General features: G+C 45.0%; 2 protein-coding genes across 2 annotated transcripts; both read left to right on the top strand.

Moving 5' to 3' along the window:
- Nucleotides 1-373: 373 nt before the first annotated feature.
- On the top strand, nucleotides 374-15130 carry kdm5a (lysine (K)-specific demethylase 5A). The gene is given in 52 exon segments (XM_034525953.1): nucleotides 374-1680; nucleotides 2473-2550; nucleotides 3041-3163; nucleotides 3388-3558; nucleotides 3812-4004; nucleotides 4847-4915; nucleotides 5035-5085; nucleotides 5088-5126; nucleotides 5217-5383; nucleotides 5635-5754; nucleotides 5927-5962; nucleotides 5964-6027; nucleotides 6030-6085; nucleotides 6458-6491; nucleotides 6494-6638; nucleotides 6840-7002; nucleotides 7113-7161; nucleotides 7164-7231; nucleotides 7338-7532; nucleotides 7755-7936; nucleotides 8074-8114; nucleotides 8117-8196; nucleotides 8310-8443; nucleotides 8615-8646; nucleotides 8649-8701; nucleotides 8703-8733; nucleotides 8916-8953; nucleotides 8955-9051; nucleotides 9054-9121; nucleotides 9189-9323; nucleotides 9326-9369; nucleotides 9468-9511; nucleotides 9514-9561; nucleotides 9564-9604; nucleotides 9770-9853; nucleotides 9855-9881; nucleotides 9883-9951; nucleotides 10180-10197; nucleotides 10199-10474; nucleotides 10476-10593; nucleotides 10596-10619; nucleotides 10622-10740; nucleotides 10841-10998; nucleotides 11339-11423; nucleotides 11426-11458; nucleotides 11460-11471; nucleotides 11567-11714; nucleotides 11881-12044; nucleotides 12046-12066; nucleotides 12068-12103; nucleotides 12306-12782; nucleotides 14108-15130. Coding segments are annotated over 52 exon segments (5244 nt in total). The 5' UTR covers nucleotides 374-1533; the 3' UTR covers nucleotides 14447-15130.
- Nucleotides 15131-16641: 1511 nt separating this feature from the next.
- Nucleotides 16642-25013, top strand: LOC117726045 (sodium- and chloride-dependent GABA transporter 2-like). The gene is made up of 15 exons (XM_034526047.1): nucleotides 16642-16723; nucleotides 17008-17199; nucleotides 18187-18321; nucleotides 18411-18551; nucleotides 18636-18723; nucleotides 18824-18956; nucleotides 19180-19314; nucleotides 20145-20248; nucleotides 20471-20595; nucleotides 20685-20797; nucleotides 21375-21512; nucleotides 22292-22394; nucleotides 22543-22643; nucleotides 22843-23013; nucleotides 23997-25013. Exons 1-15 carry the CDS (start codon nucleotides 16717-16719, stop codon nucleotides 24144-24146), a joined length of 1836 nt encoding a protein of 611 aa, XP_034381938.1. The 5' UTR covers nucleotides 16642-16716; the 3' UTR covers nucleotides 24147-25013.
- The last annotated feature ends 437 nt before the right edge of the window (nucleotides 25014-25450 follow it).

Below are 25450 nucleotides of genomic sequence, written 5' to 3'. Positions count from 1 at the left end.
GAGCAGTAAATAGTAAGTTAGATCACGTATTCGGCTGAAATTTAACGCGAACCTCTCTAGAAATAGTGCTGCCTTCATGTGCCGTGGGACATTTTCATTTATGCAAATGTAGTGTCCAGAAAGTGGTCAAAATCTATTGAAAGGTATACAGTTACTCAACGTCTGGCGTCTAGTTAGCAGCCGTGCCATGTAGGGTTGTAACAAGTAATGCGACCACAAGTATCCCTAATTACAAACAGAATGTCATTGTTTCCACTTCATTTTACTGATTCAACAACAATAGCAGGCATTATTCGCCGTTTATGGGACAACGTTGTTGCAGATTTCAATTTCCAGGCAATACACTGCCTTTTGATGCAACCTGCGAACTCGGAAGTGGTAAGACGTTTCCGAGTGTTGTTGAAGGCACCACAACAGCAATCCAACCTTGCTAGTTGTAGCTAGCACGTTGGCTAATGCGGATACACCACCCGTGGACGACGTTATAATACACGAGAAGAGACACCCGACAGGACAAAGCAACAGGATTAGAGCCCCGTTTTCTACGTGATTCCGATTCCCTCACCGAATCCACGGCAGACTGTCCCGCTCAGCCGACTTTCTCAGCTCACGTCAATGTTAGCTGCGCAATGAGCAGCGGCAGCTAAACTGATCTCGGCGAAACCAGATTAGCCGTGTGCTAGTTTCATCAGCGCCTCCGACGCGTCAATGAATGAGGGCTGTCGCGCGGACAGAAGGCACCTAGTAAACAATGTACGCCTGCTGCTAGCCTCCTCCTTGTTGTGGTCCAGCCCAGGTTCGTAGCTCTCGGATGCTCGAAGAAGCGGACGTGGAGGCGAGAGATTCGTTTTGGGGACGCCCGCAGAGGGAGCGTGATTACGTTAACTAGTTAGCTGATGGACATCAGCAGCTAGCCGCAGGACTAATCCAGCCGTCGACAAGTTTGTTGGAAATGCATCGTCGCGAAGAAACCACACATTGCACAGGTACATAGACGGAGCGATGCTAGCGGTGTGATGACAAAGCCGGAGTGCTTTTGTTTCCAAACTTATTTTCTAATCCCGTGATCGCCCCCATCGGGCCAGGTCCTCACCGCGGAGTGGATTTATTTGGGAAGTTGTCGTTTTTTTCCTCCGAGAAGAAACGCGATGGCGCTTCGGACAAACCTTGCCCTCCGTCCCAGGTAGGGGAGTGGTGGTGGTGATCCCCGGCCCGGCTTGGCCCGGCCCGGCCCGCTGTTTGCGGACGATGATGGCAAGGCGCTGATCATTTTTCGGCTCTTGTTGTTGTTGTATCCATGCCTTCACCTTCAAACCATATTATGATTCGCAACTGGGATGCCATGTCATTGAAGTGAATAGTTATTCGAGATTTTTGAAGGATCATGACGGAAACGGAGGAAGTTCCCCAAGACGACACTTATTGGAAATAATCATGGACTGTTGAGATCAACTGGGCGCATTTTCTTTTTTTAATCCAAAACTATTTTTTTTTTTTTTTTTTTAAAGTGTGTTTCACTTGCACCACACCAACATGTCGGCATTTGCTGAGTTCGTACCCCCTCCAGAATGCCCGGTGTTTGAGCCGAGCTGGGAGGATTTCTCGGACCCTTTAGGGTACATCAACAAGATCCGACCCATTGCAGAGAAAACGGGCATCTGCAAGATCCGACCCCCCGAGGTAAAACTCTCATCTTAATATCCAACATTGAAATAAGCGTTGAACTTGAGCCTTCGAGCCTGTTATGATCCTGCGTAGTGGTGGTTCGCCCGGGCCTGTGTGGATTCTGCGATCCGCAACGACGTTAATAGTTCCCATTACGCCAATAGAGGTCAAATACGGCTAATTTTATTTGCACTCAAACGGTGCACATTTTGTACTTCGGTGGCCTTTTTTGGTTTGCCTTTTTTTAATAGCATAAAAGTTTTGCACAGGCGAAATGTATTCAACAGTTCCGGTCACAATTCCTTTGTTTTTGTTTTTCCTCGTCGCGAGCTGAGTTCACGGCACTGTGATTGTGACGTTAGCTGCGAAGATGCGACACTGGGCTGCACGCGGGCCTGTCAGATTATAAAGCAATATTTATGCTGTTATACAGACTCGCAAGAAAGTGCATTTACATTTACATTTACCATGTGTCTGTGTGGCCAGCAAAGCATCAATACTCTTCCAGGATATACATTATTTATATATATATATATATATATATATATATATATATATATATGTGTATAGCTTTAAATTTGCATTATTTATGCAGAGGTGGTCCTATAGCCTACAAACTGCACTTTGTAGATGAGTGTGTATACTTATTCTGTGTGTATGAGTATTATGTGATAAATAGTCATGTTCTGCAGGTGCTCTTCTTCCAAGTTGCAGTGTTGTTTTTGTTGTTGTTTTTGTTGCTGCTGCAGCTGTCATTTCCTCATTGATTTGGGGATGCGTTCATGATCCTTTTTTCTCGTCTATCAGGACTGGCAGCCTCCCTTTGCCTGCGACGTGCGCAACTTCCACTTCACTCCTCGAGTACAAAGACTTAATGAACTTGAGGTGAGTTTTGCGAAGAAGTTGCAGACAGACACAACAATAATACTGGAGTGAGGGCAGGTCACAGGCGCTGTTTTCTGAATAGCAGCCAGAGTGACATGTGTTTTGAAATTATTTTGCCTGCTTTGCATTTTGATCGGCGCGTTTGGGAGAAACCAGGAAACGCTGTTTTGAGATGTGCTGAACTCATTATGCTATAAGCTCCCTAGATACAACTATGCAGACTCCACCTACAATGTCTTCTGCCTTGCACCTGTTGAGCTGCATGTTTCTTCAAGCCTCCAATTCCCTTTCATGTACTTTAACGTGTGCAGAGTGTAAAGCGAGAGCAGCAGGACGGCTCCTTTGTAGGGGCTCTAAGGTTTTCACAGTATGGTGGTGTATCAGTGTGCGGCCATTCAAATGTAATTTTGCCTGAGGTGTCCAGTGTTCATAAGAGCAGAACAGTGTGCTGCATTTAGAGTCCTCTCTCCTCTCTCTCCTGCCTGTCCAGGCCCTCACTCGGGTGAAGCTCAACTTTCTGGATCAAATCGCAAAGTTCTGGGAGCTGCAGGGATCCAAGACCCGATTTCCTCATGTGGAGAGAAAAGTGCTCGACCTCTATCAGCTCAGCAAGGTGAAAAATTATTGACACTTTTTTTTACTGTACTGTTGTTTTTTGACTCACTATATATATATAGATATATATCTATATCTATATATATTTATTTATTTATTTATATATATATATATAAATAAAAGCTTTAATTTAATTTAGTTTCCTGTGTGTTTAGCAGTTGTTTTGCAATTGGTTGTTAAAAGCTAGTATAAATGCTCACATCGGACACCTGTGTGTTTCAGATCGTGTCCTCGGAGGGTGGTTTTGAGACTGCGTGTAAGGAGAAGAGGTGGTCCAAGGTGGCCAGCAGGATGGGCTTCCCAGCTGGGAAAGGCACCGGCTCGCTGCTGCGCTCCCACTATGAGAGGATCCTTTATCCATATGAACTCTTTCAGTCTGGGGCAACGCTGACTGTGAGTGCTGCTCATTTAACCGAAGCTTACACAGTCTGAGCGGGTGATTTTATTCTGCTATTTTATTTTTATCGTGTACTTTTTTTTTGGACCCAGAGTCCCTCTGAATTTTCCATCTAGAATTATTTCATACTATATTAACCAAACTTCCCGAACCAACTCGCACACATATAATGTCAAAACCTTCAACGGACCGATTTCAAAAGGCTTCAAAAGCCCAACTTGTTTTCACTCCACTCCTTTCTCCAACCAGGGCATCCAGCGCCTATACGAGGAAATAGACGACGAAGAAGAGGTGGATGAGGGAGTCGGTGAGGAGGCAGAGGAGGAAGAGGAGCAAGATGAGGAGGAGGAGGAAAAAGATGGAGAGGGTGATGCAATGCAGACTAAAGAGCGGCTTCTGCCTGAGAGACGCTCCAGGCGCCTTAAGTCTGAGGTAAATAATAATAATAACTTTATTTATATAGCACCTTTAAAAACAAGGTTTACAAAGTGCTCTACATAGAAGCAAGGCAAAACATAACATAAACATTTCAAGTAAAAAAAAAAAAAGTATATATCACCAAGTATATATATATATATTGCCATATAGGCAATGAACACAATAATGGAATAGAAAAATACAAATACAAAATAAAGCGGAACAGAAAAACTAAAATAGGGGAACCAAAGAACTGCATAAAAGGACAACATCACTTAAAAGCAGTTCTATAAAAATGGATTTTAAGAAGTAATTTAAAAGAAGCTACTGATTCTGCGAGTCTTATCCCCTCAGGTAAATCGTTCCAAAGTCGAGGGGCTCTAACGGCAACAGCACGGTCACCCTTTGATTTAAGCCTTGACTTTGTAACGGCCAGAAGGGCCTTGAAGGGCCTTGAAGGGGGCCTTGAAGGGCCCCACCGGAGGATCTAAGGCTGCGAGCTGGCTCATATGGGGCTAACATTTCAATGATGTAGCTTGGGGCCAGATGAAATGGGGGGTAAAGAATTTTGTAGTGTATATATACTTGGGTAGGAGATCATTACACCCACACAACCGTTTTGCCAAGCTGATCTCAAAAGTGTAATAAGTTGTTAGTTATATTTAATAAGATTTGTAGTTAAATGTGATTTAAAGTAATTTACATAGTGTTATTTATTCCTTTAACATTCAGTCCTTTTGATTTGAGCATCCCTCTTTCAGCTGTGCATGCATGCTTCCAGAGGCCGGCTAACGTTTGTCCTTTTAGCATCCTGCTAAACCCTTTGTTTCAGAGTCTGCTGTTGTTGTGTTTCTCTAGAGGGAAAACAGGAGCCAAAAGGCCTCAAGATCTTTGGTACAAATCCCAAGATGGTTGGCTTGGAGATTGTGTCAGCTGGTAAGTATTATTATTTTGTACCTGCATTTTTAACACACGGTTGACACTGAGCACAAAGTCAGCAGTGTTACTGTGAGTATTTCTATTCTCACACCCCGCCGCTTTCTCCCCTTTTTTAGATGACGGATTCAGCAAGAAGCAGCGTCACCTCAAAGCCCAGGCCTTCGCCATTAAATGAGGCCACGGAAAGAGACCCTGGAGGTCAACTTTGTGAGTGCCAGCCCATTTCCTGGTGGTGGTTGTTTATTGCACCTGTGAGGAACTCTGGGTCATGACCAATGCCGTGTGTTCTGTGGCGATTTCCCCCAGATCGACCTGTACCTTTGCCTGGTGTGTGGGCGGGGCGACGAGGAGGACCGGCTCCTGCTGTGCGACGGCTGTGACGACAGCTACCACACCTTCTGCCTCATCCCGCCTCTACAGGACGTCCCTAAGGGGGACTGGCGCTGCCCTAAGTGTGTTGCTGAGGTGAGGCGCCAACGCTGTCGGGCCAGTCAAACATTTTAAAAGAAAGATTAAATAAAGATTCTGGCACGTAGAAATGCACATGCATAATATCGTATTAACACTCAGTCTAAAACTGAATGTCTTTTTGAGCTATTCTATTCATCTAACGAATGATACGAGTTGTTATTAATGTCCTCCTCTCTTACATATTCAACTCCATATGCATAATGCACATGATGTAAATTTCTATTATGATGAATCTTCCGTCACAGGAGTGCAGTAAACCCAGGGAGGCATTTGGCTTCGAGCAGGCAGTGAGGGAGTACAGTCTGCAGAGCTTTGGTGAAATGGCCGACCACTTCAAGTCGGACTACTTCAACATGCCCGTTCACGTATGTACAATCCACTCAGTGAGCTGGAGTACGCGTGCTGCTTCCATTGGTGTCCTTCCATCGTCTGTCTCTCACGCATTGTGCTGTAACAATGAGAGGTTAAACGTGTTGCAGGCCTTTTCCCTGTTGAGAGAAGGCAGGCGATTTAGTTATTTCCGCCTTGTGCCTCCAGATGGTCCCCACGGAGTTGGTGGAGAAAGAGTTCTGGGCGCCTGGTCAGCAGCATCGAGGAGGACGTCATCGTGGAGTACGGAGCTGACATCAGCTCCAAGGAAGTGGCAGCGGCTTTCCTGTCAGGGACGGCAAAAGAAGGCTACTAGGAGACGAGGAGGTGAGAAGATTGTTACTTAATGTTTCCGTAAACTGTTGCAAGTGTACGTTTTGGGTTATTCTTTTTTTCATGTGTTGTCTGAGAATATGAATCTTGTATTTGTAAGTTAATAGGTCACGTTGAGCTTCAATAGAAGCCCAGCTTATTATTTTCTTAAACTTTCTATCAGAGGTTTATAACCGGCAAAGTACTTTTTGATGGGGATGCCCCTGGGTCCTAGAGGCATTACCAGGGTCATTTATTCATCAGACTTCCATCTCACAGATTGCCTTAAAGCTTTTTTAAATTTTATTACTTCATGGCGGTACGTTAAGTAAAAACATGACATCTGCCCTGAAGTGGAAAAAAGCACTTTGTTTCTTCTTCTATTAGGAGTATGCCAACTCAGGCTGGAACCTGAATAACATGCAGTGCTGGAGCAGTCGGTGCTTACCCACATCAATGTGGACATCTCGGGTATGAAGGTGCCCTGGCTCTATGTGGGCATGTGTTTCTCCTCATTCTGCTGGCACATCGAGGACCACTGGAGCTACTCCATCAACTTCCTGCACTGGTGAGACAATTCGGACACATGTATGGTTGGTGAAAAGTACACTATTAGCAGCAAAAACATCCTGCAGACAATTTAAAAAAGTAAATTCTTGTTTTATTCATGCTCGTAAAAACGGACCATATTCTGTTCCACTCGTTTGCCTCTTTGCAAAAGGGCATCAGCGGATTATCTTTAATGTTAATTCTTTCCTCTGTTCTCCAGGGGTGAACCGAAGACGTGGTACGGAGTGCCGGCCTCTGCAGCAGAAAAGCTGGAGGCCGTGATGAAAAAGCTGGCTCCAGAGCTGTTTGACTCCCAGCCGGACCTCCTCCATCAACTGGTCACCATCATGAATCCCAACGTCCTCATGGAGCACGGTGTCCCCGTATGTAGTCTTGAGCCGTGATGTTTTGTGGGGTTGGATCTGATTTAGATGTTGGCCGTGTGGTCCATGTCGGTTATTAGTGACGCGCGCATGCATATTTCCTCCCTCAGGTGTACAGGACCAATCAGTGTGCAGGGGAGTTTGTGGTGACCTTCCCCAGGGCTATCACAGTGGCTTCAACCAGGGCTACAACTTCGCAGAGGCCGTTAACTTCTGCACCGCTGACTGGGTGAGTGAAAAGCCAATACTTATTCTTATTTATTTTTAAAAAATGGATACACTGAAACGTTTTGTTTGTTGAATGTGCTCATTCATCTTTCGCAGCATCCCCTTAGTTACCGATGGGTCGTCAGTGTGTGGCCCATTACCGACGCCTCCACCGCTACTGCGTCTTCTCCCACGAGGAGCTGCTGTGCAAGATGGCTGCTGATCCAGAGAGTCTTGACGTGGAGCTGGCCGCCGCCGTCTTCAAGGAAATGGGAGAAATGATGGAGGAGGAGACAAAACTCAGACTGGCTGTCCAGGAAAAAGTAAATGCCTTTGTCTTCTTTTATTTTGCTCAATTATGCTTAGAGAAGTTCTGGGTGATTAGCAGTTATCTGGCTTTGAACTTGTGGCCTTACCTGTAGTTTAATAAAGCCGCTAATAGCTCGACTCGTGCCTATTCTGTGTCCCCTATCAAATGGCACGTTTAAATATTGTCGCAGTATGTTCAGAGATGGCCTCACCCTGGTCTCCCCTCATGTCTACAGGGGGTGCTGTCGTCAGAGCAGGAGGTTTTTGAACTGTTACCCGACGATGAGCGCCAGTGTCACAAGTGCAAGACGACCTGTTTCCTGTCTGCGCTGACCTGTTCCTGCAGCCCCGACCGACTGGTCTGTCTCAACCACGCCGCAGATCTCTGTGACTGCCCACTCGGCAATAAGTGTCTTCGGTAAGCGATCTGATGATGATGTCTAACGGCATGAACATGAGCAGCACGCCGTCAATAACGCCAATTGGTTTTGACCTCGACATCCATTTGACCATTTATGCCACATTCCCAAGTATATATCTGCGTGATGTATTCAGGTATCGCTATGATCTGGAGGAGTTCCCGTCCATGCTGTATGGGTCAAGACACGGGCTCAGTCTTATGACACCTGGGCAAAGAGGGTCACAGAGGCCTTGGCTGCTGACCAGAAAAACAAGAAGGTTACAAACCTAATTACTACTACTAAGATATGTACATGTTGCACATCTCTCTGTGCCATTGCGTGATTTCTTTTCATTCTTTTACTTTGTCCCATAGATCTTATTGAGCTCAGGTTTTGCTGGAGGACGCAGAGGACAGGAAGTATCCGGAGAAAGCGCTGTTCCGACGGCTGAGAGAGATGGTCAAAGAGGCAGAGACATGCTCCTCTGTAGCTCAGCTGCTGCTCAGCCGCAAACAACGGCACAGGTCAGTGGACATGGATACACAGGGTCTTAATGTCATCCAACAGAAAAGCAATTTACTGATAACCCGGCATGAATGGACATTTCATTTTTCCATTTGCAAATCAATACCCCATCTGCTCTGGTTCAAAGGTGAACTAAACCGGTACTATTTTTTTTCCATGTGTGTCTGCAGCACCCGTCTGCGTTCCGAGAGCAGTCGTAACCGTACAAGCTGACGGTGGATGAGCTCAAGGCCTTCGTCGATCAGCTCTACAGGCTGGCCCTGCATCATCAGCCAGGCCAGACAAGTCAAAGGTGAGTCCCCTCAATACCTATGTGCTGGTTCAGGCACTCAGTTTATCAATGAAATACAGTTCACACCGTGATTAATTCCCTTTATTCTCTTCCCTATTCCCTCTTTTCCCTACTAACACCTATATAAACTCAATACTATTGAATTTTCCTCACAATGTGTCTGTCTCTTCTCATGTCCCAGGAGTTACTGGAGAATGTGGAGGACTTCCACGAGCGAGGCCCAGGTGGCACTGTCAGACGTGATGCCCGATTCCTCCAAGCTGCAGGCGCTATTGGACCTGGGCAGTGGCCTGGATGTGGAGCTGCCAGAGCTGCCCGACTGAAACAGGAGCTCCAGCAGGCCCGCTGGCTTGATGAGTGGGGCTACTACAACTCCCTCGGACTTGTGTGTTTTGGCCTAGTTCTTGTAATTGGGCCTCATGTAACACGGTGCCGTCCTCATCATATTCCAGGTGCGCGTCACCCTGGCCGATCCTCACCGCGTCACCCTGGAGCTGATGAAGAGGTTGATCGACTCTGGGGTGGGCCTGGCTCCCCACCACGCGGTGGAGAAGGCCATGGCCGAGCTGCAGGAGATCCTCACTGTCCTCTGAGAGGATGGGAGGATAAGGCCCGCGCCTGCCTGCAGGCCAGGTGAGCTTTCACACAGACACATCTGCAAACACTCCATGGGGATGTTTGCACCTTCCTAATTAATCGTCCCATGCCTGTCTGTCCTGCAATAACCCCAGGCCTCGACACAGCATGGTGACCTTGGAGAGCATTGTGCTGGAAGCTCGAACATTCCAGCATACCTACCTAATATATTGGCCCTCAGAGAGGCCTACTGAAGGCCAAAGACTGGACATCTAAGGTGGAAGCCATTCAGGTACTGTCTATGTGTACACTACTTCATTTAGGATTCTTTCTGATCTATATCTAAAGCCATGTTTCCCTTTTGGGATCTTTGATTGAGACTTAACCCATGTCTCGCTGCTCTGAATCAGCTGAAATGTTTCTAACTTCTCTTCTGCTATGTTTCCACCTCACACAGAGTGGCAACAGCTACGCGTACCTGGAGCAGCTGGAGAGCCTACTGGCCAGGGGTCGCTCCATTCCTGTCCGGCTCGATCCACTGGGTCCAGGTAGAGTCTCAGGTGGCCGCAGGCTCGAGCCTGGAGGGAGAGGACCGGTCGCACCTTCCTCAAGAAGAACTCCACGTACACACTGCTCCAGGTGGGCCACCAGGGGAAAGAAAGTTGATTTGACGCTTGCCCCCCAGATATATACATCTTAAAATTGTAGTTGAGACTGCATATCTCATGCTGTATTTGGGAACTTAAAGTAAGGGCTGTGGAGTCTCCAGATCACATATGTATCTGTTGTTGTTGACTCTACTGCCTTATCTACTGTCAGCTGAAAAAAACACATTATGTTGCGATCCTATTGCGCCTCATCTTTTAGGTCCTCAGCCCTCGCGTGGGACATCGGCATCTACGGCAACAGCAAGAGCAAGAGGAAACGCGTCAAGGAGCTCATGGAGAAAGGAGAGGGAGGCTTTGACCCTGACGCCCTCAGCGACCTGGAGGAGAGCCTCGAAGAGGTGCGAGACCCGTCAACCGTCGTAGCCGCCTTCAAAGCCAAAGAGCATAAAGAAGTGGAGGCCATCCACTCACTCCGTGCTGCCAATTTAGCCAAGATGGCCATGGCCGACCGCATCGAGGAGGTCAAATTCTGCCTGTGTCGAAAGACGGCCAGCCGGCTTCATGTTGCAGTGCGAGCTCTGTAAGGACTGGTTCCACGGAGCCTGCGTTCCCCTGCCTAAGACGGGAACTCAGAAGAAGGCGGGTGTGGGTTGGCAGAGCAATAGCAAAGACTCCAATTCCTGTGTCCGCTGTGTCAGAGGTCAGGAGGCCGAGACTAGAGACCATCCTGTCGCTGTTGGTTTCGCTGCAGAAACTGCCGTTGCGTCTTCCAGAAGGAGAAGCTCTCCAGTGTTTGACAGAGAGGGCAATGAGCTGGCAGGTATGGGATTACTGATCAGTACCGCTCTCTGTTGATCGCTTAATTTTCGGGGTTTTCTTTTGATCTCTACTTCCTCACGCTGGTCTTACTGTCCCACCAGGACCGAGCGCGTCAATCTCTGGCCACGGAGGAGCTGTCCTCAGCCCTGGCCAAGCTGTCTGTGCTGAGCCAGCGCATGGTGGAGGCAGGCGGCGAGGGAGAAACTGAGAAGATCATCAATGCAGAGCTGCAGAAGGCTGCTGCCAACCCGACTTGCAGGTACTTAAATGATCTTACATTGTTCTAATTCCTGCTCCAGTACAGTACGTCGGGGAGACTCTAGGAATGCTGTTTTGAGGCGTGGACTTGTGGTTTCCACTGGAGCTTGTATGAAAAAATAGAATGCACCAGAAGAGGGCACTAATGTGTGAAGTAAACCACAAGACTTGTTCTCTAATGTGAATAAATGCAGGTGATCTGACTTTAAACCATTTAAATCAGGCAGATCTCAATAAGGACTATAAACATATACCATAAACCTGTTCGATAGAAGTATCTCATCAAATACAAGACACGTAAGCGACATCGATCATGCATGTGCACTTTTCTGTTCTTCTCCAGGCCACATCCAGACCTTCCAGCAGTCGGGGTTCAGCAGAGCCGCATCACCTCGCCAATCCGTGGACTATGATGACGAGGAGAACCGACTCAGAACGAGGACATAAGGGAGACTTACGGTTTATGACATGAAGGTATGCGAGGCGAGGGGTTGTTGTTCAGGCCGCCAGTCAGCGAGCAGGATGTTTTTTTTTATAATTCCTCGCTGTTGCTGTTTGTTTTGTTGCAGCACCCAGGCGAGGTGAAGCCCTACCTGTTCTGCGATGAGGAGATTCCTGTTAAGTCTGAGGAGGTGGTCAGCCACATGTGGCCAGCTGCCACGCCCTCCTTCTGCGCGAACACGGCCTACTCCTCAGCCTCTAAGTCCTGCGTGCAAAGTGGAGGCCACGTTCACATGACTAAGATGTCTTAGTTCACAAAATGATTCTGCTTTTGTAACACACATTTAATTACTCTCCTCTGAGAGATGCCAGTTTTGTTTGTGTCTCTGATTTAGGAATACATGCTGTGCCTTCATCCTCTCTCACAATATTTACATTTCAGACATTAGCACGCCCAGAAAGCAGCCCAGGAAGACCCCTCTGATACCTCGCAGCCTGGAGCCGCAAGTGCTCGAGCTATCCCCGCAGGCTAAGGCACAGCTGGAGGAGCTGATGATGCTGGGAGATCTGCTGGAGGTGTCCCTAGATGAGACCCAGCACATCTGGTAGGATCCTGCAGGCCACGCATCCCCCCCTCTGAGGAGAGATTCCTACAAGTCATGGAGGTAGGGAGGTCATCCCATCATGCAACCTGGTGGCGCACCTGGGAAAATGCTGTGTAGCAACCAAACTTTCATTTGGGTTTGATTCAATTGCTCTGGTTGGTTCTGATGAGGTGTTTTGAGATCATGTATAGGTCAATTTAGGTTAAAGAAAGTATAGAATTATAATAACGATCTCGTTATGTCTGTCCTTTATTTTCCACAGCCCGACGACTCTCTGATGGACAAGCCTCTGAAGCTCAAGCTTAAAGAGTCGGAGAAGAAGAGGAAACGGAAGCTCGAAAGAGCCGAGCACCACCATATGCTGATGGCTGCCGCCGCCGCGCCGGTGGGAGCCTCAGCAATGGGCGAAATAAGACCAGCCAAGTCCAAGGAGCTGAAAAGGGTCGGTCTGGAACTGGGCCTCGGGGGCAAACCCAAGAAGAAGAAACTAAAGCTCAATCTCGACAAGAACCGGGAGATGAAGCAGCTGGCCAAACGGTTAGCCAAGGAGGAGAAGGAGAGGAAGAGAAAGGAGAAGGCGACGGCCAAGGCAGAGACCATCAGGGAAGGGCTGGAGAAGAGGAAGGAGAAGAAGATTCTCGACATTCCCTCCAAGTATGACTGGTCCGGGGCCGAGGACTCCAACGACGAGAACGCTGTGTGCGCAGCCAAGAACTGCCAGAGACCCTGTAAAGATAAGGTGAGCATTTTTCACTACTTTTGGAAAAAATTCTACCTGAAAGTTGCGATTAGATGATGAAATGCGTCTTTTCCCACAAATATTAGTATGTACTTGAGATTGTGTTGTCAAGAAGTTTCCGTAAAAGAGGACGGGGGGGGGATCGTAGATGAGTGATAGCTCCAGTTTAGCAATTAACAGAGGTCACATGGGAACATGTGGCTGCGCACGGTTAAAGTTATGTATGTTTGAAATCATGTTTTGAATCTTCATCGAAATCTGTGTATTTACGAGCGATGCAGACTAAATGTGTGTGATAATTTGTAAAATAGTATACATTACATTACTATATACTGTATACTGTATACTATATACTGTATACTCAATCAGGTCCGATTTGAGTCCAGAACTGCTGAAACTATTACTTAAATGTAATCCTCCAATAAGTTTCTTTAAAAGTTTTTTCCAATAGGGTGTCTCCACACCCGTTCTGTCCGACCAATTGTCCAAAACCTCAAAGACGTTGCCGTTTACAATGATGCATTGAAAACTACCATTTAGACCTGACAATTGTGGGATTAAAAATGGCTGCAACGGGTTGCGATGTCTCACATCTGGGAGATGGAAACAGTTACATGTGTTTCCACACAAGTTCACTCCATTTTCACAGGTCCAAATGTGTTTGTTGTGCTCCCTTCTGCTAATTTAAAAGCCGTGAATAGATTTAGGACTCGGCGCCGTGTTAAAATGTAGCTGGGCTTGTAACTCTGCAATGCAGTTGGAGGACCGTGATGTTCACCTTTTTTAAGACACCTCAAGTCTTAAACGGCGAGCGAGTCAATCGCGAACACATTTGGAAAAAAACATCATGGAACTTTATTGGATATCACCAGCTGATAACCGCACTGGAACACCTTAAGGAGAGTTACACATCACGTATTAACAGGACACACAGATGTGGTGCTTTTTGGAGAGACTGCCAGCCGAGTTAACCAGTGGCCAGTCGCCGGCCCCCGTGTGTCCAACAGGGCAGCTAATCAGAGCGGAGGAACTGGGGGGCTTGCAGCTCAGTGGGAGGAGTAGAAATTATGATGTGTAAAACACCGTCTCATCAGTGTTTTGACAGTTATGTTACAGCTCTGGTCTCTCTCTCGTACATTAGATCAATAAAAACAATGACTAACCTGTAGCTTTAACACCTGCTGTTAAACATTACTCAAGCAGACTGTCTGTTCTAAATTGTGTGTTTTGCTTGACAAACCACAGCCACGTGTTTCCTTCTCATGCTGGTTTTCTTGTTGTCCGTCCTGATCTTTCCGCATTTGTCTGGCGTTGTGCGTTCGCAGGTGGACTGGGTGCAGTGCGACGGCGGCTGCGACGAGTGGTTCCACCAGGTGTGTGTGGGCGTGTCGTGCGAAATGGCCGAGAACGAGGACTACATCTGCATGGACTGCTCCGGCAAGGCCGTCGGCGGAGAGCTGGGGATGACCGTGGAGGAGGTGGCGGAGGAGGAGGAGGAGGAGAGCGTCGTGGTGCTGTCCACGTCGATGTGCAGCGTGCAGAGTCTGCCGCCGCCGTCCGTCGTGGCCTCGTGGTCTCACGTCGCCACCGCCTCTCATCTAAGCCCGGCCGCTTCACTTCATCTTCAGCAGCAGCAGCAGCAAGAGCCTCAACAGGGCAGTTAGCGCTAAAAACAACAACAAAAAACAGCCCAGGACTGAGCTTGAATACTGTACCTCACACAATCAGCATAACACAACACCTAGGACCCAGGCTAGGGTTTCAGCCTCTCAACCTGTAAAACAAAAAGCCCTTTATGAATGAGTCTGAAGGAGGAGGGACACACCAGATGTGTTTCTGTGACCGCCTTGATTATAGAGCACAAGAAAGAAGATACCTTGCATCTGGAACTCAGAGGAGAGTCCGGCTGTCACTGTGCTCTCCAAGCACTAAGATCTGCTGAAACGGGTTGTTAGTACACACTCAAGACTTAGTCCTCCAACGACAGTTTTAAGTCTAGAGGCATCCACCAGCTACTTCCTGGTCCTCCCCGGAACAATAACACCTCATTGGTACACTTACTTCCAGTCAAACACCCAAATACTCCAGCTGTTGTATTCAGTGCAAACGGGCAAATAAACAAATGTGTCCCCAGTCGTGTGTTACTGGACGCCCTGAACCGCTCCCCTCTGCCCTCTGTGTGGCCCTTCAGTCAGTAACATCTCAATATGTAGGACGAGACTAGGAAAAACACAAATGGTTGTAATGTAGTGGAATTATTTATAATGTACATACTTTTAAGCAATTAAACAAATGGATTGTGGCTTTTTTGTTTTCTCACCTTTAATAAACTATTCCTAGTCAAATGATTGATAATTGTGATGTTTTTTTAAATTCATGGTCTATGATCAGTCCGTTTTTTTTTTTCTTCTTTGCTCTGTCGTATAGGAATGAATAAAAAAATGAAATGTTATTCTTATTGTTGTCTTGGAGGGAGGACATGACAACAACACATCTTGCAAACAAATCAAAGCAGAAGTTCAATTTAAAAGAGCTCGTGGACGGTGTCGCACACAATTTAAGACAAGTAGGTAGTAAGAAGAAACCGAGCTCTTATGTCCTTGGCTGAAATGTCAGAATGATTGGTGGTTCAAATTCTGAGGGCTCAATGGTGATTTATGGCCGTGTCATTGAGAGGTTGATTCCAAGTTGTAAGTTAATATTCACATTTCCTGTGTTACTTTAGAGGTCAATTAGAGGAGAGATGTGTTGGCATGACAATTTGCTTAATGAATGAGTCCCCTCAGTTATAAAATTGTAAATTGTGCCTTTTGTGAAAAACTAATTAATTGATAGATCTATCTTTTTTGGAGAAAGGGAGACATTTTCTGAAATGGTCCCCTGATTTTCTTGGTGGAAAAAAGAAAAAGCAACATTTTCATAAGATTTACACCAGAATATGTAAATATGTAAAAGAAAAATGCAGAGAAAGGGAGGATTGTGGATGGTGTGTGTGTGTGTGTGTGTGTGTGTGTGTGTGCTACTGCTGGGTGCTGTCCCTTCTAACTCAGCCAAGCCAAATCCGGTGTGAACAGACCCAAGCTGCTTTTTGCCTCCCCCTGAGTCGCTCACCTCTGCTACTCTGTGCTGACTGGGAGAGTTAGAAATATGCAATCACGAGGGGCTGCAAGGCGTCAACAGAATGAACCGTAATGCTACATAATTGATCTCCACATCTTCCTCGCCCGCTGCGTGTTGTGCTCATTCTGCCTGTGAGTGGAATGTCAGACTGAGCCTCAAAAGCCTTGTGTAATTATCACTTTATGTCATACTTCATAGTTTCTGTGATTTATTTTTCCCTTTATGGCTTCCCTTCTCCCTCCGTCCATCAGCGTAAAGCAGATATATATACCGTATTTTATATATACATGAGCTCCTTCCATCAAATACCTTTATTTATAATTCATAGATTTCTAATTCAACTGGGAAAACCTGAACTTCACACATGAAATTGGGACGCACTGTATTGCAGAACGGAAAAGTATGGAACCCAAAATCAAAACCGTGTTATTATTATCTTTTCTGAAAGCATAGAATAGGACATATGATACATATATATTACAGAGATGCATGATTCATTTTGTGTTTGCTCCTGCAGCAGCGGTGGTCCCCTGGCGCAGACACTGACACTGTACGGACTGCTCCGGTGTCATCCTATGGTGCACCTTATTTTAAGCATGGAGTCATGACCGGTGATGTACTTTGCTCTGAAAGGGGCAGACGAGAGCAAAGGAATAAAGAAAGAAAGAGGCTGGCCTCAGTTTAGCATTACAAGCCTCCGCCCCTCACTCCAGTCCGGTTAAATTCCTAAAACTTGAGCATTTACTGATGAACCTCCAGAGACTGCTTCAGCCCTGAGACTAGAGCCATACACAGGAGACCCAGTGGCACTGCAATGAAAGGTAAGCGACACATGTTGCAAATTGACTATCTGGAGGTTATCAGTTCAATTTAGATTGATTTAGGGTTAATTATGTTGCTATTTTAATTGCTGTATTTTTTGGGGAATTGCATTACAATACATATCTTCAGTTAAAACATATTATATATGTGTAGTAAAACTACAATTATTCCACTGTCGGTGCCTTTCTTTAGGACATCTTCACTGTTACTGAGTGCAGGCAAAACGATCCACACCAAGAAGCCTCTCTAACCAATGCTGCAACCCTCCCGTCCCCTTTTGCAGGTGACGCTGCCAAAGCGTGCGCCCCATATGGCATCAGCCAAGACAAGGGCCAGAAGCCCCCCTCGGAGGAGAAGATGGAGGAGCGGGGCCAGTGGAGCAACAAGCTTGAGTTTGTTTTGTCCGTCGCCGGCTCCATCATCGGCCTGGGCAACATGTGGCGCTTCCCGTACCTCTGCTACAAGAATGGAGGAGGTGAGTGGATGGAGGAAGAGCTCATGTCCCCTTCTAGGAATTCATTTTTAATGAATGACTTGAAATAATAATAATAATAATTCAATATTGTTCCAATGCACTTTTACAGTCAACCATGAAGTTTATTTTTTATTTTGAACATGCTAAATAAGTGGACAATTCATGATAGCTGACATGAAATTGGGAGTAAATGCACGCAAAAAAAACACATATACAATGTCAATCAAAGTCTAACCTTACTCACTTGAGCTCAGGTGAAAAAAGTAAATGTATATATATATATTTATATATCAGAACTCAGACCCCACTGGGCATGCTTGTGTAGGTGCTCAATCAGACGCCCCACTTTACCCCTCCATGGGGTGTCAGGGTCAGGGTTCAGGGCCGAGCGGGGTCAGGCAGCTGTTGTTGCTCCTTGCTCACAGCAGCTGTTCCTGCAGAGAGGCGGAACTCTGAGCACGCAAAACATCCTCGGCCACCCGACGGGACATCAACACCAAATGCCAATTAAAGAAACTTCATTTTTCATCACTTTTCTTCATGTCCTACAATATGTACTTTCATGTACTTAATACCACATCATTTAGGGCTTGAGCTTGTGTGGTTTTAAAATGGTAAATGGTTTGCTTTTGTGATTTAGGTTTGTTAAAACCAGGTTATAAAGGTCCGGATTATTCAAAGGTGATCTGTTGCCAACAGTAGTAGCATTTTATAATGGGTGCAGGAAAAACATGCATGTAGTAGGTAATATGTAATTAGTAATAGAAAATCCAAGAATGGCCTATTATGTAATCGTGTATCTTGTACAGTTTCCAGTTTCCTTAAGATTTGATCTGCAGGATACTGCACACACACACTCCATGTGGGCTTTTTGGACCATTTGTCCTTATTTGAGCAAATTGACTGTAACTTTTGGAGCATTTGTTGCAGTACAAGAAGGTCCCTGGGTTACCTTTACCCAGAATCCTCTGCTCTTTTTCAACTCAGGTGCGTTCCTCATCCCCTACTTGATCTTCCTGTTCACCTGCGGCGTTCCCGTCTTCTTCTTGGAGATAGCCCTGGGCCAGTTCACCAGCGAGGGAGGCATTACCTGCTGGAGGAAAATCAGTCCGCTGTTTGAAGGTCGGTAGGACACAAAGCCACGGTGGGATCCTGGCGAAGCGCACACATTTGGAAAATGTCATATCAACATTTGATTGATTATCCTGCAGGTCTTGGCTATGGCACCCAGGTGATCGTGACTCTGCTGAACTTCTACTACATTATTGTTCTTGCCTGGGCCATTTTCTACCTGTCCTACTCCTTCTCCTGGGATCTGGCCTGGGCGTCCTGCAACAACACCTGGAACACAGGTAACAAGTGTTCTTCAAAATACACAAGGGGGGACGTTTTTAATGCGTTTAATTACCACATTTTGCTCTTTTTTTCTTCCTCAGAAAGCTGCGTGGAGTTACAGAGGAGAAACACCTCAATCGAACTAACAGCCAACCCAAATGCCACCTCTCCCGTCATCGAGTTCTGGGAGTGAGTTTTCCAGAGCGCCTCGCCTCCTCTTGGTGATCCCGCACTGTTGTGAAAACGACAGCGATGCATCATCTCCGTGTTTCTTTGCTTGTCTCTGCAGGAGAAGAGTGCTGAGGATTTCCCCGGGCCTCGACCACATGGGCTCTCTGAACTGGGACCTGGTCCTGTGTCTGTTCATCGCCTGGGTCATGTGCTACTTCTGCATCTGGAAGGGGGTGAAATCCACAGGAAAGGTGGGTGACTCGGTGACCCTTTTTATTGATGCATTTTGTTTTGACCAGAGACAGCTCTCGGACCACTGTAAGGATGACATCTGGTATTTATTTTTTCTATTTGGCATGTCTCTTTTTTTTATCGGTTCCAGCCCCCCCCCTCTCCCCGCGACCCCAGATGGATGGATGGATGTTTCTTTATTTGTTTGCATACTCATCATGCTGTATGTGTGTGTCTATATAGGTGGTCTACTTCACGGCGACCTTCCCCTATCTGATGCTGATTGTGCTGTTGATCAGAGGGCTCACCCTGCCCGGCGCTGGGATCGGCATCCAGTTTTACCTTTATCCAGACCTGGGACGCCTGTCAGACCCACAGGTACCACCATGTCACCCACAGAGCTTACTTAATGCAAGCCTAAATGCAGACCCTCAGTCATCACCAATACACAAAACCACTAAATCCCTTCGAGGGCCTTTGGAAGATGCACTGATCCCTGTGGGTGAGGGTGTACCAGGTGCAGCTATCCCATGGTTCTCTGCTAGGGAGCCTAGTTTCTGCTGAGTCCATCTGCTCTCCATGAAAGAGGCAGGCACGGCAGGGCTCGAATACAGGGTCAGGACACCACGAGGGAGCGGAAACACAAGCTCTACCAGGACCGAGCCGCAGTCAGCTAACCGGGCTCAACTGGCTCTGCTCGACTGCAATCAGAAGAGCTCCGCAGAGTCCCCAAAACATTTCATGTGTCTCGTATTGTTTCATTTCGGCTTTTATAGTGTTGTCTTACTCCTGTTTAGTCGCATGCTAGTTTGCCACAAAACTAGAGGAAGCAAAATAAAACCAATAATTAAATCTGCCATTTCCTTCTCTCTCCATATCTCCTGAGTATTCATTCCCTTTGCTATCGTATAGCCTTTTTTTGTGTATGTGATAAAGGATGAGTTTTGACTTCCTGCACCATCTATATTTGTGGAAGCTTGGGTCATTAATCAATGACGAGACAAACAAGACCAATAACAGACCTGTGGCAGTTTACTATTGCACAACTAGATCAGTCAATGATTATGAATGCTAACACTATGGATGATCTAAACCCACATGGAACGCACATGTTTGTACATCAACCAAAGTAATGTACGCGCACCTACACAGGCCTCCCTTTAGTTCCAGCGCTTTATTGTTTGTTTTGATTTTGCCTTTTGTGTAAGGTGTGGATGGATGCTGGCACCCAGATCTTCTACTCTTACGCCATCTGTTTAGGGTCGCTGACTGCTCTGGGAAGCTACAACAAATACAACAATAACTGTTACCGGTAGGTAAATAATGTATATGCATACTGTACATGCTCAAATAAACTGTGGTTCCTTCCTTAGAACATATTTACATGGTCTAATATGGAAAATAAGTCTCACTTTGAACCTGCCAATCAGGTGTGATTTCAGTGACCAGCTGTGTTGATGCTGGAAAATAATGCTGAAATGAATCTCCCGCGGTACATCTGTTCTCACCATGAATTATGTGCTGTCTGTTGCAGAGATTGCATCGCGTTATGCTTTCTGAACAGTGCCACCAGTTTTGTGGCGGGCTTTGCGATCTTCTCCATCCTGGGTTTCATGTCCTATGAGCAGAATGTTCCCATCTCAGAAGTGGCAGTATCTGGTGAGGCTTTTCCTCCCATGCACTCAACACTCAAAGAAAAGGAATAGCAATAGAGTCTCAAAGTAATCTGTTCGTGAATCCACCTGTAGGTCCCGGCCTGGCCTTCATAGCTTACCCGCGCGCTGTGAGCATGATGCCTTTCTCTCCTCTCTGGGCCGCCCTCTTCTTCATCATGATCGTCTTTCTGGGGCTTGACAGTCAGGTACGTACCTCGGGTTAATTAACACCTCCTGGTTTCTACAATGGCATTGATTACTGAGAAAATACAGGTGTGAATTGACTGTGAACAACACACATTTTAGAATGCTGCATTGCCTTTTATTTATTTATTTATATTTTGATTACATTTGTTGAATTTACTTTTACATTTGAATAAATATTTGTATTCCTATTTATACTATTCTTCCATTTACAGTTAATACACTTAATAGATCCCACCTTTTAGCATTTTTTAAAAAACTATTTACACTTTATGTTATGCATAATAACATCATTTACATTTTAGATAGCCTTTCTATTTTTTCTTATACATAAGGGCAACTGTAACATCACAATTTCCCACTGGGGATCAATAAAGTATTTCTGATTACATTTGGTACTTTGACTTTTAATAAGTAAATGTTCTTGTTTTTACTGATATACTTTTACTTTAGTAACATTCTCAATTCAAGACTATATTCAGCGTCTTATTAGTATTTCTACCAAAGTATTTGTACCCCCCTCGTCCCCTCACGCCTCTCCTCTCTCCCCCCTCACACCTCTCCCCTCCTTCACATCAGTTTGTGTGTGTCGAGAGCCTTGTGACGGCGATCGTCGACATGTACCCCACCGTGTTCCGCCGTAAAAACCGCAGGGAGCTCTTCCTGTTAGGCTTGGTCTTCCTCTCCTTCTTCATGGGCCTCATCATGCTGATGGAGGTAGGTGCACCTGATGGTTGTTTAGGGGTAAACCAGCACAGGATGCCTTGTTCTGCTGAAATAAGCTCTTACATAGTTCAACCTAGTTGACATGGTTTCACCTCTGCACAGCTGGAAACATGAATGCTCTGCAGAGGTGTCAACAGGTCATCATTTTGTAAGTACAAGCAAGTCAAAGGTTTTGTGCAACACGTCTCAGGTAAGTCTCAAGCATGTCTGAAGTCTCCAGTTTTGGGCTTCGGCGTTTCAAATCTCTTTTGCAAACTTGTAAAGCTTTAAATATCAACAGCAGAAGAATAGATTTATCTGGAGGCTGATATCCATCATGTTGCGTTGTCAAATGCTCTCACCCAGTGCGTCCAGTGCGTCTGTACTGACAATGCATTGATGAAGACAACCCTGTCATTCCAGTGTGCCCACAATATTATCTGTGGACCACATATATGTGAGATGATTGTGTAATCAGGAGTGAACCTTTCAAGTTTATCAAGAGAAATCCCACCTGCAACTCAACAGAAACATACAACAAAATATATAAATATGTATATTGCTGGAAATAATCTTTCTAGAATGGTCACACAAGCAATTTCACCAGATTTGAGTTTATTTCCTGTTTATGGTTCTGGCTGAAGGTAGATGTGTTATTATTAGGAGCATTAATTAAACTTTGATTCTAGTATTTAAGTAATTTCGAATGTGCCTTCAATCAAAATAAGTTGTAGCATGAACGTTTTCCAGATGTAACTTGGACTCAGTGCTTTTTCTCTCTCTCTTTGTAGGGAGGCATGTATGTTTTCCAGCTCTTTGATTACTATGCAGCCAGTGGCATGTGTCTTCTCTTCATGTCCATCTTTGAAACCGTCTGCATTGCATGGGTCTATGGTAAGCTGTCCTCAAACAGAAAAGGCTGTCTTTCACTGGTGAAAATGGATAAATGTGTCTCATGAGTGTTTCCCAGTGTAGACGCTGTGGAATAGTTGTCCTGATTATCGTCAGCATAGATACACATGCCTTTACTGTGTTTCTCCAGGTGCAGATCGCTTTTATGATAACATTGAGGACATGATTGGCTACCGTCCAGGACCTTACTTCAAGTACTGTTGGTTGTTCTTCACCCCGGCCACGTGCATTGTGAGTATCAACAAACTAATTAAGTAGTATCAAGGCTTTACAAAGGCTGACAGCAACAGACTCCTCCTCTCCTCTCCTCTCCTCTCCTCTCCTCTCCTCTCCTCTCCTCTCCTCTCCTCTCCTCTCCTCTCCTCTCCTCTCGTAGAAATCAGTTATTCGTTCTTCATCAATAGTAATGCATGTCTAATTGCCTCTCTAGGGTACCTTTGCCTTCTCTCTCATCAAATACACCCCTCTAAAGTACAACAACGTCTATGTGTACCCTTGGTGGGGTTATGCAATTGGCTGGCTGCTCGCTCTCTCCTCCGTGGCCTGCATTCCACTTTGGATGGTGTACAAGATCAGCACCACCCAAGGGACGTTCAGAGAGGTAACATTTTTATCCTATTTCAAGTTCTCCAGTTAGCTGGGCGGTGTCATCAGATTAATGTTATCTCATACCTGCTAACCATAGATGATGTGTTTAGTTCTTCTTCTTTCTTTTTTATTTCAGGGTCTGAACCCTTTTAAGCCCCATGCCCCCCAATTGGGGGCCGATTTACACATTATAGTTAGACTGTGTAAAATACTTCTGCACCAAAGCATCACCGAGTTATGAGCCAAAGAACACAGCAACATGAATCGCTTTAGCGCTTACAGTCACAAATGTTGCTTATCTTTGGCTTTTTAAAAAAACAAAAAACATTTTTCTTCTTCTAATCAACAAATACTGCTATATTTGGATGTATTGAACACCATAAGTAATATACAAGTGAAATATATGGTTTGGCACAAAATTCAAATTGCCCAAATGCCCATTTCGCCTAATTTATCTGTACTAAAACCTCTCTAACTTTGTTCTGCTTTACTTTATCAAAGTCAAACTTTGCAGAGAGACTGGTCCCATATTGTGCTGTGATCTCTGCTGTGCTCTGCTGTTTATGTGCATCCTTCCAAGAGATAATCATCCTGAAAGTGATTTTTTTTTTTCTAGGCGAACCTGGAAATTCAACTTTTGCTGTCTTTCATTTTTATTTACTCGTAACCAGTAACACATATAATAATATTTACACATCTGAACAAAAGCACACATGGTTTGCCTTTATTATAACACCAACATTATTCAAATAGCCTTTGTGGTTGCAGAGATACACCCTTTTTAGTTTGGGTATGTTATTTCGAGCAGAAACCTAGAAAATAGGTCAGGGCTTAAAATGATATACGTGCCAGTTTTGGTCTTGGTCTGAAAGTAGACTTTCCTGTGAACTTGTCCCCAACCCATCTGAACCTTGACTTGACTTGAACGTATACCATTCGGCATTTCTTTTTAAAAAAATACATGGGCTTGTTCACACTGGTTTTAACTTTCTACAGCGCATCCAGCTGCTCATCAAACCATCGGACGCCTTACCCAAAACCAAGAGGGAGCAGGAGAAGTTGCTGGCCATCTTTGCTCCGGAGGGAGAAACTACCATGACTGGAAACGGCTACTATCCTGTCTCAGAGACAGACTCCAACTTATAAGGCCCCCAGTGGCGATGTGAAAGACATGTGTGGAGGACTCAGGAGATAATAGGCATACAATATGTTGGGTCTGGCAGCGTCTGTCCATTTCAGGGATGGCAGGGATGTGGAGGAGAAAAAGGATAAAGAAACATAAATTGTAAAGTCATTTATTTGAGTTCTAAAGGGACAAGGGCATTTTTTTTTCAGGGACAAAAGTTATTTACTCTACTCAAACTGATATTAAATACATTAATAGATTGGCAGATGTTGTTCAACTCTGCATTTCACGGATGATTTAAATGAACCGATTCAAGGTCAGCTGAAATTTACGAGACAGCCTTGTTGATGAAAATGTTACAATTTTATAATGGAGGTTAATGGCCTTTTTGTCTCAATTTAAAAGGTGGCAGACACACAGGTACCACAAACAGCTTAAGAAGAAATGTCTTAGTTTGCATAATAAGGATATGGTTTGTGTAAATGTAACACTAAGAAAACACATGTAAGATACTTTTTGAAGTGTCCTTGTATATCTGACATTGCTTCAAGGCTACTTAGCCATATTTGTATCATATATTGTATTATCATAAATGATGATTGGGAAAAGTTTCCCTTTTGTATTTACAATAATCAAAATATATTGTTGTGTTTTACATGAATAGGCCGTGCAATGAAAGGATATGTCAGTGAAAAGTATCATACTGTAGCAGTATCTGTAGAACTAACATGACATATACAACGTAGTTTCATATTTTGTACTATAACAGAATATGACTGTACAAATGTGAATCTTGTAAGTATGTTTTTTTCAATAAACATGCAACATTTCATGTTTTCTTGAATAATTGCTATGCAGTCCTGTATTAAAGTCTGATAAAAAATAAATCTCTCCAAGTCTGTCTCCAACTTTATGAAAGTGCAATACTAAATTGCTGGAGTGCCTATACTGATCGTGTATGCTCATAATTGTGTTTGCTTGACACACTCATTATTAATTGTGATGGAGCACAGCAGGTGTTGACCTTCCAAAAGCTTAGTTTGCATAATGCACCAACATGTTATCAGCGCTGTGTTTTCCATACTAGGGACCAGGCATCGACTTATAGAGTAGATAATGGTACAGTTATGGTGTCAAACGAAAACTATCTTTATAAATGAGGCTGCTTAACGTATTTACCCCATCACACAGTAAAAAACAATTATGTCGTAAAAATATTCAATTATATATTACGAAGGGGTGTGTCATTGATGAAGAAGCCACAATGATGGAGCAGTTTTGGAGCATTTTCTAGAATAATGTTACCGACTGGGTGTCACGCTTC

The sequence above is a fragment of the Cyclopterus lumpus genome, chromosome 23 (assembly GCF_009769545.1).
Source record: "Cyclopterus lumpus isolate fCycLum1 chromosome 23, fCycLum1.pri, whole genome shotgun sequence".
NCBI classification, from domain to species: domain Eukaryota; kingdom Metazoa; phylum Chordata; class Actinopteri; order Perciformes; family Cyclopteridae; genus Cyclopterus; species Cyclopterus lumpus.
The sequence above is the reverse complement of the archived record's forward strand: the minus strand, read 5'-3'. Positions and strand labels throughout refer to the sequence as shown.

Coding starts and splice junctions, on each gene's coding strand:
- LOC117726045 (XM_034526047.1), top strand. Junction 18,322..18,410: donor AATCAGTCCGCTGTTTGAAG/GTCGGTAGGACA, acceptor ATTATCCTGCAG/GTCTTGGCTATGGCACCCAG. Junction 18,552..18,635: donor CAACAACACCTGGAACACAG/GTAACAAGTGTT, acceptor TTTCTTCCTCAG/AAAGCTGCGTGGAGTTACAG.